The sequence below is a fragment of the Rattus norvegicus genome, chromosome 12 (genome assembly GCF_021556685.1).
Source record: "Rattus norvegicus strain SHRSP/BbbUtx chromosome 12, alternate assembly SHRSP_T2T, whole genome shotgun sequence".
NCBI classification, from domain to species: domain Eukaryota; kingdom Metazoa; phylum Chordata; class Mammalia; order Rodentia; family Muridae; genus Rattus; species Rattus norvegicus.
Window position 1 is genome coordinate 17,133,545 of NC_141545.1, and position 16,687 is coordinate 17,150,231.

Here is a 16,687-nt window from a genome sequence, read left to right on the forward strand (position 1 = left end):
TTTTATGCTGTTTACGTGGGGTCATTTGCACGGCGCTCCATCACAGAGCCTTCTAGCCTGTGGTAGTGTGCGGGGAAAACCTGGACACTTTCTGACTTTGCTGTTGCTAACAATATAGAATCTTCCTTTTAAAAACAAAACAAAACAAAACAAAAAACTTTAGTGTGCACAGAAACGGTGATTACAGGGGCATAATAAAAAATGTGCACGGATGTTTTGAAAACACTAAAGTGTTATCTAGGTTCAAAGTGATGCTGTAATTGGCCTCCAAATGCTAACACTGCACCGATTAATGTGCAAAGCCATGGAAGAGAAAAAACACAAGGTGCTGTCGTGCAACTTGACGTCAAGGCTGCTCAGGTCAGGAAACACAAATGCAGCCAGCATTCCCCTTCAAGCTGAAAAACTGGTCTGGTGGCGAAGCTGCCCGAGCTCCAGTCCTGCTGGCTCCTGGGAGGCACTGGCTGGTCCCCATACCTGGCAGCAGGCCCAAGGGTTCCACGTCACTTCTCACCACCATTTGTTTTTAACCTGGGTAGCTGCGCGTCACAGCCTGCCCATCTGTGGAAGGGTTGGTTCTCTAGCACAAATGGCTCAAGGTGCTCAAGGCAGATCCAAATTAACCCATGCCAGTTTCTCTATCTACAGGAAGCCAAGTAACCAAGTTCCTGAGAGGGAGAGAGTGACGACAGCAAGCCAGATGCCCAAGAGCCACGGAATACTCTTCCGGGAGCTTGGCTCATGCTATCATATTCAATCTTGGTAACAGTGCTTCTGGGTAAAACAGATGCCCAATTCTACAGAAGAAATAAGCTCAGAGGGATCAAAGGAGACTCACAATGGTAAAGCTGGTGAGGGAAGAATTAACCACCCTAATCCCAGCTGACCCTCTCTGTCCCCCTCATTGTCTGCCTGCTGCAGCCACAAACATCAAGGTTCATAAGGGCTGGTTCATCATGCTGTGGACCCGATGTGCAAGCAGCAGATTATAGCAAAGAGACTAGTGTATGTGGGACGGCGTAGGGGACACTACACACACACACACACACACACACACACACAAACACACACACACACACACACACACACACACACACACACACACACACACACACACACACAGTGGCCTTTCCCCTGTTTATCTTGCAGCCATTGTTGGACTCTGGGAATGCAGAATTCTTCCACCATGAAATTCTGACTAGACATAGAGGACAGTGCCTATAAACTGTCTGTAACTGCTGGGTGGACTTCTGGGGACTTGTTGATGGGACAGGATAAGGCTCTCTGGGTGGGTTTTCCCTTGGGCTGGTGGGGACTAAGGCTGAGCTGGACGGTCAGTCCTCTGTGGGTCTCTTCTGGCTGCAGTGTACTGTTCCACTGTACACACTGCAAAACTAGATGCAACGCTCAGATAGCAGGTTCTGGGCAGTGGGCACCAACCTGCCAAGGGCTGAGCCCGGAGGACTATGACAGCACAGGAAGTACCAAGGGCTGAGCCTAAGCCTAGGGAACGGAACTTCCCAGTAGTAAGACCCCAAGACACAGAGGCTGAACCTCAATACACAGGGAAGGGAGTTGCTTTGAGAGTCTAAAACCAAGGCTGGACTGGGAGCATGGTTCAGTTAGCCTCTACCTAGGATCCCTCAGTGAGGGGCTGGAAAGATAGCTCAGGAGTACACACAACACCCCGAATTCCATCCTCAGCACTGACAAAACACAAAATGAGCCAGATTAAAACAAACCAAACGAAAACCAAGAGCAAACTGAGCTGTCAAGTAACTATCTTTAGGGCAAGGCTTTGATGGTTCTCACCACCAAATGTGTCCTGGAGTCACTTGGGTACCCTACCTCCTACTCACTTAACAGAACGCAGCAGACAGCAGGTCTGGGGTGAGCTAAGAATGGACATGACCCAGGCGCCTCTCTGGAATGGGAGCTGGGACTCCACTTCTGAGAAGGACCCTGAGGTTTCTGGCAATCCCCTCAGGGTCCTGTACCTGGGGACCTACACCATAACCAGATACCTTTGCTAAGAATAAAACACAGTATCACCAGGATTAACTACCCACGAGGTAACCTCCTCAGATCCAAGTCTAGAGACCAGCCCAGATCTAGATCAGAGAAAGCTGGTATATTTTCTGTGTGCACATTTATAATCAGTAGTTATGAAGGGAACTAGAACTTTCTACCTGGAATGCTGATTTTTCTCAGGTGGCCTGCCCTGAGCTAGCTTAGAAACATGCAGCGTTTTTTCCTACAGAGGGCCATTAACTTGTGAGACACAGACACTAGTGTGTGCCTTGATTTACTGAGTTTCATGTGACCTAGAATAGCCTCAAACTCTATGTAGCTAAGGACAACCTTGAACTTCTGGTCTCATCTGCTTCCACCTCTCAAATCTTAGAATCCAAGGTATCCATGCCTGCTTTTTGGGGGCTTGGGACAGATCCAGGGCCTGGAGGGTACCTGGCCAGTACTCTATCACCTGAGCTACACAGAGATGCTGCGTTAATTGGGCAACAAGGGTGCGGGGTTCTTTCTGTGCCCTCCTGAAGTGCAAAGTTGTCATAGTTGTCATTGCTGGTGGTGGTCTGTGTGTCTGTCTGTCTGTCTCTCTCTCTAAAAAAAAAAAAAAGGGGGTTGGGGATTTAGCTCAGTGGTAGAGTGCTTGCCTAGCAAGCGCAAGGCTCTGGCAAGGCCCTGGGTTCCGTCCCCAGCTCCGAAAAAAAGAAAAAAAAAAAAAAAAAAAAAAAAAAGGCTTCCTCCTTTCCTTCTACCCTTCCAGGTAGCACAAATCAGCAAACTGGTAGGTACAGACTTTCTAAATAACGTTCACACCAAAACAAATATACAAAGAGCACACACTGTCATGTCCCAAAATGCACCTAAGACTTCAGATACCACAACATGGTTCCCGCCTGTGCTAGCCACAACGCAACACCACAGGCAGCTGGAGCTTCCCTCGTTCCCTTGGGAATGTCTGTTCCTCCCATTTGCCACCCTCTCAGGTAACACTGGGGTATTTTGTTTTTTTGAGGCAGTCTTACTATGTAGTCCAAGCGAGTCTTGAACTTGCAATTCTCTTGCCTTGGCCTCCTTACCACTGGGTACAATAGGTTTTGTTTCTTTTAAAGAATCTTTTTTAGCAAACCTGGCGGTGGTGACAAATGCCTTTAATCCCAGCATTCAGGCGGCAGAGGCAGGGAGACCTCTGAGTTTGAGGCCAGCCTGTTCTACAGATAGTCAAGGCTACACAGAAAAATTCTTTCTTTAAAAAAAAAAAAAAGAACAAAAAACAAAACAAAAACCGAAACAACAAAACAACCAACCAACCAAACAAACAACCCAAAAAACCCCCAAACCCCCAAACCAACAATAAAAAATTCTTTTTAGCTGAGTGTGGTGTGTACACCTTTAACCCTAGCCCTCTGGAGGCAGAGGGGGATGATCTCTGTGAGTTCCGGGCCACTCAGGGCTAACAGAGTAAGACCCTGTCTTAAAAAAGAGAGAGAAGAAAGGAAAAAGAGTAGTAAAAAACAAAAACAAAAAACAAAAAACAAACAAACAAACAAAAAAACCCCAAACTAGGCACGTATAGAAAAGGTTCCCTGTCCTTGCCTCCTGGGTCTGGCTCCTGTTGGTTGTCTATCTGCTACTTAGCCAGTCTGAACACGAACACCATTCGCTCAGTGACCTGAGTACCTGCGGCCCAGGAGACCTTGCAGGCAGAGGATGGGGGACACTGGGCTCTGTCTGGGTCACCTGTGGAATGGTAACAGGAACATGTACCATTCACACGGCCTTCAAGAATGCTGTGTATGACCTCAGAGACGCAGGCTGCCTGAGAGCCTGTGATAAGGCTCTCTCTAAACATTATGTAAAAACAAATTTTAACTAGGGTGACTTACTAGACCAGTTTCTAACATAAGAACAACTTTGGGTTAGACAGGTGGACTGGGCTATTTCGACCAAGTCCTCTGAGTCAACCAATGTTCTAAACCTCAATTTTAAAATCAGGCCATATGGAAGGCCACCTACACAAGAAGAATTTTTAAAGAAGCGAAGTCCGTCCCACACGAGACTTTCCATCAAACAGCATCTGTATGTGTTCGTGCATGTGTGTGGAGTATGCACAGACACCTGAGTATGCAGTGTCCGTGTGCATGTGGAGGCCAGAGGATAACCTCAGGTGTGGCTCCTCAGACACTGTCTTACGATGCCACTCCCCCCAGTCACTGTCACTCCCTGTCCCCGAGTAAGCTAGGTTTCCCTCTGTCTGTCTACCCAGCTCTGTCATTACGAGCTTACAATGCCACACTGAGTTTCTATAAAAAAATGAAACAATGGATTGGGGCTGGACAGACGGCTCAGTGGTTAAAAAGCACTTGTGGCTACTGCAGAAGACCTGGGTCCTTCCCAGCACCTGCATGGCGGCTCACAACTGCCTGTTACTCTAGTTCCAGAGAAGCCAATGGCCTGTGTGGTCTCTGAAGCCACTGTACGAGTATGGCCTCACACACGCAGGCAAACCCTCATATACATAAAAACCAAGATAGATAAATATTTTGGACAATAAATTAAAAAAAATAAAAGCAAGGGGTCAAAGTCTGGCCCTGTAAGTTCCTTACCAGCTAAGCTACCACACACCCAGCCCAGAGCAGTTCCTTTAAACAGCAGAACAAAACGGCTGCCAATGGTTCCAAGGTCCTTCTGTACCCTGGGCTTTGTGCGTGGATATCGTCCAAGCCATGTGATTTATCTTTATTTGTTTTCAAGACTCCAAGACTTTGCCTTGAAGAAGCATGGGAAAATACTACTGGCTATGACAGCTCTGTCATCTTTAAGAACACAGTGGTGAACAGGCCTTATGCACACTTCCCATGGTTTAAGTTGTCTCTGGGAACTTCATGTTGTAATTTTGATGGGAGACTTAAGATTTTATGTTCTAATTTGTGTGTGTGTGTGTGTGTGTGTGTGTGTGTGTGTGTGTGTGTGTGAGAACCTGCAGAGGCCAGAGGAGGAAGGAAGATTCTCGTGCTGGAGTTGAGCAGAGGTGTGAGTTGTCTGGGGTATGTGCTGCAAACTAAACTTGGGTCCTCTGCAGGAGCAGTGTGAACCGGAGCCACCTCTCCAGCTCGAGACTGGTTTTTGAAAATAGAAACTTCCCAGACGTCTCTTCGAGACAGGTATGCCTTTTCAGATCTTTGTGTTATTAGCAAGCACGAGGAATGGATTTATGGTCTCACACTCAGCGTCCCACCACCTGAGGTGAGGCAGACACAGGAACACTGGCGATTGCTGACTTCCAGCCTAGCTGGGAAAATGTCAGCTAGGAAGAGTTCCTGCCTCAGGTAATCCTCACCAAAGACAGAGAGTGAGAAAGAAGGCTATCGGACTCCCTCTTCAGGCTGGTGTTCTTGACTCTGTACACACAAATAAATAATTCTATTTTGAAAAACTGGACCGTGAAAGCCTGCAGTCTAAAGGAGACTAAGCAGGAAGCCTTTTCCAACTCACGGTGCAGCCACCAGGGGAGGCCCTGATCATGCACACAGCCCCAAACTGCCTGTCCTCCAGGGTACAAACCGGAGGCGGCACCTTCAGACCTGACACGATTGCTCGTTGGCCAGAAGAGACGCCGTTGCCTTCAGCCCCTCTTCCTGGGGGGCTGTGAAGGACAGCACAGGAGAGGATCCCAGCCTGAAGCTTACTGAAGAGAAGCAGTGAGCCAGAGGTCAGGAGGGAGCCTGCTGCGTATCCCTGTGCACTCCTCGGGAATTCTCCAGACTTCAGGCTATGATCCTTCCATTCTTTGGCAGTGTTTAACTCAAACCCAACCCCGTCTTCACCACTGTGTCTAAAGCAGAGCGCTCGTGATGCAACCCGACCTCCTTGATTTCCTCCTTCCTTCTTCCACACTTTCCGCCTTCAGTTTTTGTGTAGGTGTTTTTGAATTAGGGTCTCATGCACCCCAGGCTGGCCTCAATTATGCAGTGGAGAATGTCTTTAAACTTCTTTTTGACTCTCCTGCCTTCTATGTACCACTGTATCCAGTTTACGAAGCCCAGAGTTTTAGGCATGTTAGCGTACAGTCTACCAACTAAGCTACAGTCCTTCCCAGGCTTCTCCCCAAACCTGACCACCTCTGCAGAGAGCAGCAACAGCAAAACCATGAGGAGTGCCCGTGCCTGGCCAGACATACCTGTGCAGGAAGTGCAGCTTGTGCATGGCTGCCAGCCCTGCGGCAATCTCGCACGCCATCCTCTGCAGCAGCATGGTCTGTGACTCGCTGCGCACGTGCTCTTGTTCATTGTGCAGGTAAGCCTTCAGGTCACCCTGCAACAGGAAAGCACGAGTGTCAGGTGCAGCACCGGGAGAAACCAGGCACCCAGGCCACACTGAAGCTGATCTGAACTATTAAGAATGACGCAGAACAAAGCAGTAAATGGAATACAATCGGACAATGACGCACAATTAAACTCAGTGCAGTACAGATGTCTAGAAACCTTCAGGTAATAAAGAAGTGATATGGAGAATTTAAAAAATGGTGCCATTCACACCACCTGACTTCCATTTCCAGGATAAGGTGAGTACTTCATCACAAGGCTCCATGGCCACTATGTATGCATGCGTGAGCAATGGAGAAGAGACTGCAAAAAGAAAATGGTGGAAGAGGTGTGGGAAGCCACTGAGTACTCGGGACAGGTTCGAGTCTCTCTCAGCTTCCTTTCCCAGGGAACAACACGGGAAAGAGCATTCCAGCCACCTGCAAACTCCAATTCAATTCAAAAGCCTTCGCAGAGGATGGCAGCCTGAGCAGGAAAGGAACAAATTCCAGTCAGACACACAGGCATCCAGCTTCCTGGCTACTCCCCGTGACTGCTGTGGGCTTCCTGTCTAAGAGGACACATAGACATCATCTCTGCTTGGGGAAGGACATTGAGGAAATAATGTTAGTCTCCTTACACAAGAACAGATACTTACTGATTTGATCTAAATCAAATGAAAGCTTTCTGGGAGAGGAATGTATACACACACGTTCAAGTGTGTGTGTGTTGGAGGCCAGAGGTCAGCCCTGGCACCTTCCTCAATCACCCTCTACTTGAGTGTTTGAGACAGTATCTCCTATTGGCCTGGAGTTGCTTACTAGGCCTGACTGGCTGGCCAGCTACTTCTAGGGTCCCTTCTGTCTGTCTTTCTAGGGCTGGGACTACACATACACACACACATTCATACACACACACACACACACACACACACACACACACACACACACACACACCATCTCTGGCTTTCTTTACATGTGTTTTGGTGATTGAACTCATTTATTTGGTATGCATTTTACTGAGTCATCTCTCCAGGCCCCAAATTGAAGATTTTTATAATCTGATACTAAGATAGACAGTAACTCAAGATCTTACAGCTTAAAGTCCAATTAAAAAAGAAACTCAGGGGTTGGGGATTTAGCTCAGTGGTAGAGCGCTTGCCTAGCAAGCGCAAGGCCCTGAGTTCGGTCCCCAGCTCCGGAAAAAAAAAAAAAAAAAAGAAAGAAACTCAGAGGGTGGATGATCTTCTTGACAACTTCAGTAAGTTTACCAAAGAGAGAAAATTTGTCAGATTCCTCCCAGGATAGAATTTTCAATCGTAATATTCCTCCGCAGGCAGCTGTGCACACACTAATGTAGTGTCTAGGTCCCACCCAGACCTGCACTGGTGTCTATTCCTCTCTTTAACAGTTCTAGCACACACAAAACTGTTTGTTGATAACAGTGATTGTTCTTGAATTGTCATATTTTGATGTTTTGAGACAAGAGCATGACCATGTAATGCAGGCTGGTCAAGAATCTCATCCCACCCTCCCAAGTATCAGGACTGCCATTCGTGCTTTTGTGCATTGTATAAAACAGGATGGTTTGTATCTTTTACCCAAGGTGCTTATTTCTTACAACCTCAGGTATCTTGCAGATATAGGACCGAGGCTTACAAGAGTCACAAGAGCCAGCTGTGACAATGGCTGTCTTGCTACCTAAAAGGTGGAGGCAGGAGAATGAGGAATTCAACATCATTCTTTGGCTATAAAATGACTTTGAAGCCAGCCTGGAACACAAGAAACCCCACCCAAAAGAGAAAGAAAGAAAAAGGAAAGAAGTCTGTCTTAGATTACAGGACGTCAACAGGGCTCAGCTTGTCTCACTTATACTTTAAGGGTGATTAGTGAGTAGATATGGACAATTAGTACTGTCTGTGATTTAAAGAAAAAATATGAAATTACCAAGAGGGCTGGACAGATGGCTCAGTGGTTAAGAGCACTGATTGCTCTTCCAGAGGTCCTGTGCTCAATTCCCAGCAACCATATGGTGGCTCACAACCATCTGTAATGAGATCTGATGCCCTCTTCTGGTGGGTCTGAAGACAGTGACAGTGTACTCATACACATTAAAATAAATAAATCTTTTTTTTTTTTAAAAAATCACCAAGAACAATGTGTTGTGAATTAAAATGAAATTCTCTATCCAGGCTTTACATTTTTCAAGTACATCCAAGAAAGACAATTTGCTGACACTAGATGGCGACAGGGAGCTATCTATACCCAGCATTAGCCCTCCTAAATTCCAACACAAAAGGCCAGTAGTGCTCTATACAGGATTTTGGCAGATCACTAAACACAGAGAATTAATTTTTAATATATGTTAATTTAATGTTAACCACTTAATGTAATGGAGACAGTAAATACCTTTATAGTGGAAATGCTGGTCATTTGTTTGTCTAATATGTTTAAAGAACTTTGTTTGGTTTTGAGACAGGCTTTAGATAGATAGCCCAGGCTAGCCTCAAATTCAAGTAAGGATGATCCTGAATCTCTCTTACTTTCATGAATGAATGGGTATGGACCAGTTGAAGCTCACTCAGGCTTGTATCTGGATGCGATCCTAATACCCCCTGCCTCTTGGCTGGTGGGTTATTTGCTTGTGGCCTTCTAAACCCCTCTCCTCTGAAGTCTTCTCTTCTCTCAGCTCTCCTATCCCTTAAGCTCTCAGGAAAAGCAACAAAAGCTAGGAGCCTCTGGCTCCACCCCCTCATCCCTGTCTGCTCTTGTTCTTGCTACCACTGTTGTCTTCCTTCTTGAGCAGACTCCTTTCACAGCCTGGCATGTCCTGGCTGCGTCCTGTGGCCTCTTCCCTTGAACGAGCCTCTGTGCTTTGACTACACATGCTGAACCCCCATTCCCACAGCCAGCGGTTCTGCCGAGAATGAGCCAAAACCACCCCCTCCCCCCAGGTCTCATTCTTCCTTCAAAGCCAGCCCCTTGAGACAGCATGATGGCTCAACACCAGCCTCAATCTGAGCACCATCCTCATACCCAACACGGTGGAAAGAAACCAACCAAGTGGGTCCTCCACCCCGCCTCACATAAAATAAACACACACAGAAAGTTATCAGACAAAACAACTGGGATGATGGCACAGGTGAGGCAGGCACAAGATAGAAGGAGGCCTGTCATTGGACGAGAAGGAAGGATGGGTGGGAGAAAAGTTTGAAGGAAGAGGAGGAGACTGGAACGGAAAGAAGAAGAGACAGGAGGGACAGGGAGAGAAGCCGTGGCAGGACAACATGGCGGGTGACGTTAAGATTCCACGCTGTACCTTTGCAGGTTGTTACGAATGTTTATAAGGGATGGATGTGTACAGGGCTTTGTATGTTTAGGTGGGCAATTATATCTTATCAATTGGGTCAAAGGCTATTGTGCTGTGTGTTCTTTCATGTGGCGATTTAAGTGTAAGGGAGTGTGCGGCAGCTGGTCTGGGCTGCCACGGAGTTGGGATGTGTGTTTCTGGCATGGAAACCTGCCTTGGGAACTAGATAGGTAGAGAGATTGCTGCCAGGCTCAGAGAGAGGCCTTCGGCAGTGTGATATGGGATGGAGCAGAGCGGGTGAGACGCTTTGCTGACTGAGAATTAAGATATCCAGCAGATATCTTGGGGCACTGAGGTGCGGGACCTAGTGGGGGATGAAAGACAACCTTACTTTTTTATTTTTATATTTTTACAGTAACAAATAACCACCTTAGCTAACGACCTTGAGCCAACTACCTGTGGTCTGGGGCACCACAGTCTCCAGCATGTCTAGGTGTCACTGCATTCTTGGTGGCCCTTCCCTCTCACTGTTCTGTAACCACGCCACAGCCGTGTATGCCGTGTAAGGTTTGGCCTCCTTGTCTACTGTAATGCTAAGTGTGTATTCCCTGACCTAGAGTCTGCAGTAGACACAAGTGACCCTGCCCCCAAGACATTTCTGATTGGTAAGTAACGATGTCACTAACACGATGGCCACTAACAATGCCACTGACAGCTAAGAGCTGAGCTGAAGATACAGAGGTGGGGTTTAGGTTTCCCAGGCTGGGGGTCTGATGAGAACCACAGGAAGAAGGTGCAGGAGGAAGAGAAGCCATCATGGGGTAGGTGAGTCATGAACATGGTCCTGAGGGCTGGTCAGTGGGAGTTGAGAGCACCCTAGAAGAACATAGTCAATAGTAGGTGATAACTCAGGGTAATCGATAGGAAAGGCCATACGGGTAGAATCTGCCCAGCTCCTGTGCTGTCCGAGGTTTACTGTAAACATAAAGGTTATGTGTGTCTTTTATCTGGAAACTAAACGTCAAAGACAAGGCAGGAACCCTGGGCTGGGATTAAAAATGTCCACAACAGGGGCTGGGGGTTTAGCTCAGTGGTAGAGTGCTTGCCTAGCGAGCACAAGGCCCTGGGTTCGGTCCCCAGCTCCGAAAAAAAGAAAAAAGAAAAAAAATGTCTACAACGCTCCTCACTGTTCTGTAAGCAGTCCACAGACTTGTGTGCTGGGCTGGTAGCCCTCCCCTCCTGACACCCTGTGCTTTTCTCCGAGGATGTCTAAGAGGGTAGCTCCAGTCTAACACAGATCAGAACAAAGCGGCCAACCCGTAACAGTGCAAAGTATGGCATCGCCAGTTTTCGGCAGATCAGATAAAATCAAAGATGCCATTAGTAAATCCTGTCTTTCAACCATCTTCGAACTATGTGTTTCCAGGTCTTAGCAGCTCGCACAGTGAGCCACAGCTGGACGCTTGTTAGGCCACTGCTTTCATGTGGTCTGAAACCCATCCCTACCTGCCTTTGTCTGAGCGCCAAAGCGGATTACATTTTGTTTCTTTTAGAGCTGGGAGTTGAACTCGGGACTTGTTCACCGTAAGCGAGTGCTCTACCTCTGAGCTACATCCCCAGCCGCTCACTGGTAGGTTCTTGGTAAGTGCTTTATTGCTAATCTTGGCCCTAGGCTTTAAAAAAAGGATTATTATTTCATGTGTACTGCATGTTTTACCTTCATGTATGTTTGTGCACTGTATGTGGAAATCCAAAATGGGAAATGGAGTTACGGAGGTTACCCATGTGAGCTGTCATACGGGTGCTGGGGATTAAACCCCAGTTCTCCCCCATCATGTTAAACGTAAGCCATGTTGTGACCCCCCCACAAGCACACTGTTGTTTGCAGACCATCTTTTTCTTTGTTTGTTCTACTATAAGCAAGCTGTGAACACAGCTAGGTTTTCACCTGTTCCCTACTGTGTCCCTAAACCTCACAACAATATAGGACACACAGTGTGCTTGCTAAGCCAGAGAAGGCAGAACATTTTTGGAGAAGCTCCAAACGATGTGCCCAAGTTCAGCCAGGCCAGTCATGTTCCCAGGCCATGCCACACCAGCACTTCATTCACAGTCTACTAATGATGAACCTAGGAATAAATCTGTAATTTCAAATTTTTATTGGACTTATAAACTTATTTTATGACCTCATTACTTTGTATATAAAACATAGCCAAAGAGAGCTACCATGGGAAAAAAAAATTTTTTTAATGCTCTGTACCACAGCCTGGAAGTCCTGTGTGGAGAGGCAGGCAGCCTCTTGGCTTAGCCTGCTGAGTACTGAGATCACAGGCAGCAGGAATTGGATGCTGAGGGCAGAAGGTGAGGTCTGAGTCTTGAACCACAAGCACAAGCAGAGAAAGTACACTGAGAATGGCACAGGCTTTTTATTCTCCAAGTCCACCTCTAATGGCAGACTTCCTCCAGTAAGGCCACAGCCCTCCTCAGCACAGCACCACAAACTGCAGAACAAACGTTCAGATGACTGGGAAGCCCCTCACCCGAACTCCCACACTGGCATAGCACCTGCAGGGTCCCAATCACATCTGACTTTCCGACCTGATCTCCATCACATAGGTAAATGCTACTGCCTTTACAACTGCAGAGGATCTGTATCCCTGGGAAGCTCACTTAACGTGGCTACTCACTGCAAGCTTCCCTTCCAGGCCAGGCTTCCCTGAGGATCTGCAGTGTGGCTCTGTGGCAGATCTCTTGCCTAGCATGTTCAAGATCCCTGGTTGTATCCCTAGTACAGCACACACTGAGGGGAAAAAGGTGGGACTGATGAGATGGCTTTTGGTGCTAGACACCAAGCCTGAGGATCTGAGTTTGATTCTTGGAACTGCATAGTAGAAGGCTAGCATCAATTCCTGAAAGTTGTCCTCCAATTTCCACTTGTGCTGTAACATGTACACACCACACACACACCATTTACCAAGTGCTTTCTGTAAAGTAACGCCTTTACGCCCTGCCCTCGTCATGGGTGAAATTACTTTTGCAGGTATCTACCTGAACCTGACAGGTGAATTGGCTGCAGGCACACTGGCAGGGCAGACCTATCAATCACCTCTGAATTCCCTGAGTACTGAGCACAGCTCTCAGGGTTCCAAGGACATTCAGTCCATTTTTCTTAGATGAGCAATCCTCAACTGAAACACTTTTATTGCCTTGGTATCGTAAGAGAGCATCATGTATACGCTATGGCAAGTTACATGAAACCCTGCAGTCATCTTTCCAATCGTGTCTCAAGGACAGCTACCATCAAGCGTTATAAACTGGTCACAGCGGAGTTGTCACATGCTTTCAGAAGCGTTCCCAGTCAGGCTGGTAACTCTATATGGATTACTGAAGTGCAGAAACATTCTCGCTTGTCTGTGCAGGAGATGCTCTCCATCCCCAGGCTCCTGCCCTAAGAGCAGATGGAGACAGCCGGCCCTTTAGCTGCAGTGACTTAGGAGTGGGTTTGGGACCAGACGGTGGCTCCTGCCTGTGGATTACATTCCTCCTCGAACAATGGCCTGTTTTCAGGAAGGCCATGGGTAAGCATGCAGTTCTGGAAAGGGACTCCAGGTACACCTGAGGCCTGGTGGCCCTGCGGGACACCCCTGTAGTCTGAGCAGGTGGGCACCATTTTCAGCTCCTAGGCTGAAGCCACCCAACCGCTCCTACAGTGCAGTCTCTGCATGAACTGAACTCAGGGTGGCCAGACCACAGCCATCTAGGGTCAGACTAGGATGGAACCCAACTAAGGCTGCGGTCACACGTACTGACCCACTTTCCTTCAGACAGCCACCTCCACCAGGAGAGCACGATCTAGAGTCTACTTAGGAGCTAAAGCTGCATGCACAATGCAGCCTGCTTCCTCTTCCAGCAGCACAGTGTGATCCAACTGAACTGGGGGTTTAGTCCGGGACGCTCCTACTTCTCTGTACACAGCCAAGGAAGTTTTCATGTTCTCAAAACCCAGACAATGCAAGGAAATCAATTAAAATTTAGCGAGTTCAGTTATACTCTTAACCGTTTTTGGAAAAATAACAATTATTATGTGCTAGAAGCAGGCTTAAAATGTGAAATATTCTGCACTGGACAAAAGATTTTTCAAAAATTTCACATGGAAATTGTTTTTAAAAGTAGTCCTCTACCTCCATGAAGAAAAATCTTTCCAACTATCGCTCTTCATAGGTAGAAGAAGAAAATAAGTACCCTGTGCGAGACAGTCTCACACAAGCTCAGCTGACCTCAGGCTGGCTATGACCCTGAACTCCTGCCTATCTAATTTAACAATATAAATGTATACATCCACCATTTTCAAAATTGGAAAGGGGCTGAGGAGACAGATTTGAGGATCCCCATTCCCCACATAAATGCTGAGTGGCATGGCAGTCTGCTGTAACTGCAGTGTGGAGGGTGGGGACAGCAAACCTCTGCATTACCTTACGTGAGAGCTCCGGGTTCAGCAAAGGACCCCACCTCAAGGAACAAGGAGGACAACTGACATCAACCTCGGGCCTCTACATGCACCTTCATACATCCCAACATGTACAAACATGCATACACATATATATACATACGAAGGCAAAAAACCCCTCAACTGAATGAGTAATGGTATTCTGATGGTTAAAGTTTTCATGAGTTACCTTTCCAGGGGGGGAAACATTTCAAAATGCCAGGTTGGTGTGAAGACCTTAGGGTCTCTGGAGGGGAATGGTGCGTCCATGCTCTAAACTCACCCATGTATGTGTGATCTAGTGTAGGCCCAAACTCCATGAGCCTCCTGTCAGTCATATGTACAGTACTGACAAGTTTTAAAAGCTAAAGCAGAGCCAGGCGGATCTCTGTGAGGTTGAGGCCAGCCTGGCCTACAGAGAGCGTGCCAGTACAGCAGGTGCTACAGAGAAACTCGGTCTCAAACCAACAAAACAACAACCGTAAGTCAGGGCCTGTAGGACTCAACATAGGAAGAGTAGACAGCTCAGCTTGGGTCTGGGTATAGCAACACTAGAAAAGTGACAAAGGAAATGAATCAGGTAACATGCCACCAAGTTCCCCGATAGGCAGATATTAGCGCCAGCAACAACCCATTTCTGTCAAGAACACCTGCAAATAACCCTCCAACACTTCAACTTGAATTTCTAATAAATCTTACCAGGTCGCAGAACTCAAACACCAGAAGGTAGGGAATGGCTTCCACGCACTGCCCGACACACTGAAGAACATTCGGATGCTGAAGAATGCTGGTAAAAATAAAAGTCACAGTGCTGTCCATCACAATGGTCTCCATTACAGCATGGCAAACTGACAGGGTCATGTCACATTGCGGATGGTGGCCAAGCCCTTCAATCTCAGCACTCCTCAAGGAGGCGCTTCAAGGCCAGCAAGGACTACAAGGTGAGAGGCTTTCTCAGGGCCTCCCGCACTAGGCAAGCGCTCTCCACTGACCGACAGTCCCTGCCCAAAGTGACTCTTGCACATTCATCGTGCATCCTGCAACCCTGCTGAACTTACCTGTCCTAGATTTCTTAAATAGACTATTTGGGGCTTTCGACACAACCTGCATTTCCCTATCACATCAAGTGTGCTGCACATGCTCAGTGGAATGTCTCTGTGATGGCTGGTTTGACATCCTTGACAGATAGCTCTGGCATCTTTGTCACCTTGGAGCTGCTGTCTTTTCTTGTCCAAGCTGAGTGGTTAACTGTTCTTAACTGACATGAGGCTGCTTTGGGTCTAATGAGACTGGTTTTCTAGCCAAAGTGGGTTTACACATTTACTTTCCAGAGCCGCAGGCTGTGTGCAGACCACATACAAAAGCTTACTTACTAGTAAGGCTCTCCACTGTTCAGGAAAGTATCTTGTTCCTTTGGGCTTGCACTGACTTTTAACTCCTTCACTATGACTCTTGTGACGCTGGTGCCTGTGTAAGTCTCTCCCAGGAGCACCTAGAAGCAAACAACGGTTTTCCTTGTCACTTCTATCAAAACAATAGAGAAGTGTGTGACATTTAATAGGAAATAGAGTGAAGAAGAACAAGTAACAGCTAGATGGCCTGTTACTCTGCAGGCCAACTCACAGAACTTAGGAAACTCACACACTTACATGGGGTGACAGTACACATGGAACCCCACACTAAGGAGCTCAGATAGGAAGACACAGAGGTCATAAAGGACTAGCCTACGCTATACAGAGATATCCTGATGAAAGAACGGGAAAGGAGGTGGGGGAATAAAGAAAGAGGAGGAAGGAGAGGGAGTGAAGGGGGGAAAGGAAGAAAAGAAATGACGGAAAGACTGTAATAAAAGGACCTTTTAAAATATTCGCCAGATAGTTAAGACATTTATGTCATCTATCTTTTCTACTTACTTGGAAACGTCTTCATGGAAACGAACCATGATACAACAACAGAGAAAGATCTGTGAATTCCATTCAAATATCTTAAGCATTCCTCACGGGCATTTTAAGCAAACGGCCAACACGCAATCACACAGAGACTTAAAAACCCATGGTATGCTGATGACATCAGGCCTTTGACTATTCCAAAACTTCAGCCAAAACACACAGAAGAGTACCACTCCCCTGAGGTAGAAAGGTGAGATGAACTATGTCCTAAGAGCTCGCTACAAGGAAACAGTTACATAAAGGACAGTGCAAAAGCATTTCCAAACGCAGGTCACCTTGGACTGACAGCAAAGTAAAGGACTACTTAACTAGGAAATGACCAGGATCGAATGATTTCCTTTTGAAATAATTGTAAACAGTGAGAAGACTAGGTGGTAAAGGACCTGAGTTTACATTGTAACGCTAATTATGAATGGGGACATGAGGCATTGTCTAGTGCTAGAAGAACTTTCTCATCTCCCTGCAGCTGCGAGGTGGAGGGAGTGAGTGCTGCTGTGCCGGGCACACAACTTTCTAGGAGGCTGTCTAACCTTGTTTAGGCTGCTATACTCAAAGACCATTAACTAGGTAGTTCTAAGCAGCAAAAGCGTGAACTTTAGAATCAAGAAAAGGGGAAA

At 47.0% G+C, this 16,687-nt stretch overlaps 1 protein-coding gene and 1 long non-coding RNA gene across 2 annotated transcripts in view; one reads left to right on the forward strand and one right to left on the reverse strand.

Annotated features, from left to right (window-relative positions):
* Lmtk2 (lemur tyrosine kinase 2) overlaps nucleotides 1-16,687 on the reverse strand; it is an 81,655-nt gene that overhangs the window by 24,067 nt on the left and 40,901 nt on the right. Inside the window, 3 exon segments of the mRNA NM_001427236.1 lie at nucleotides 6,203-6,336; nucleotides 14,821-14,908; nucleotides 15,495-15,613. Of these exon segments, the coding sequence (NP_001414165.1) occupies nucleotides 6,203-6,336; nucleotides 14,821-14,908; nucleotides 15,495-15,613 (341 nt within the window).
* On the forward strand, nucleotides 9,538-16,673 carry LOC148002196 (uncharacterized). Its single transcript, XR_015634646.1, has 5 exons — nucleotides 9,538-9,652; nucleotides 10,051-10,300; nucleotides 11,189-11,276; nucleotides 13,055-13,213; nucleotides 14,824-16,673. It is a non-coding gene; the product is annotated as an uncharacterized LOC148002196 (long non-coding RNA).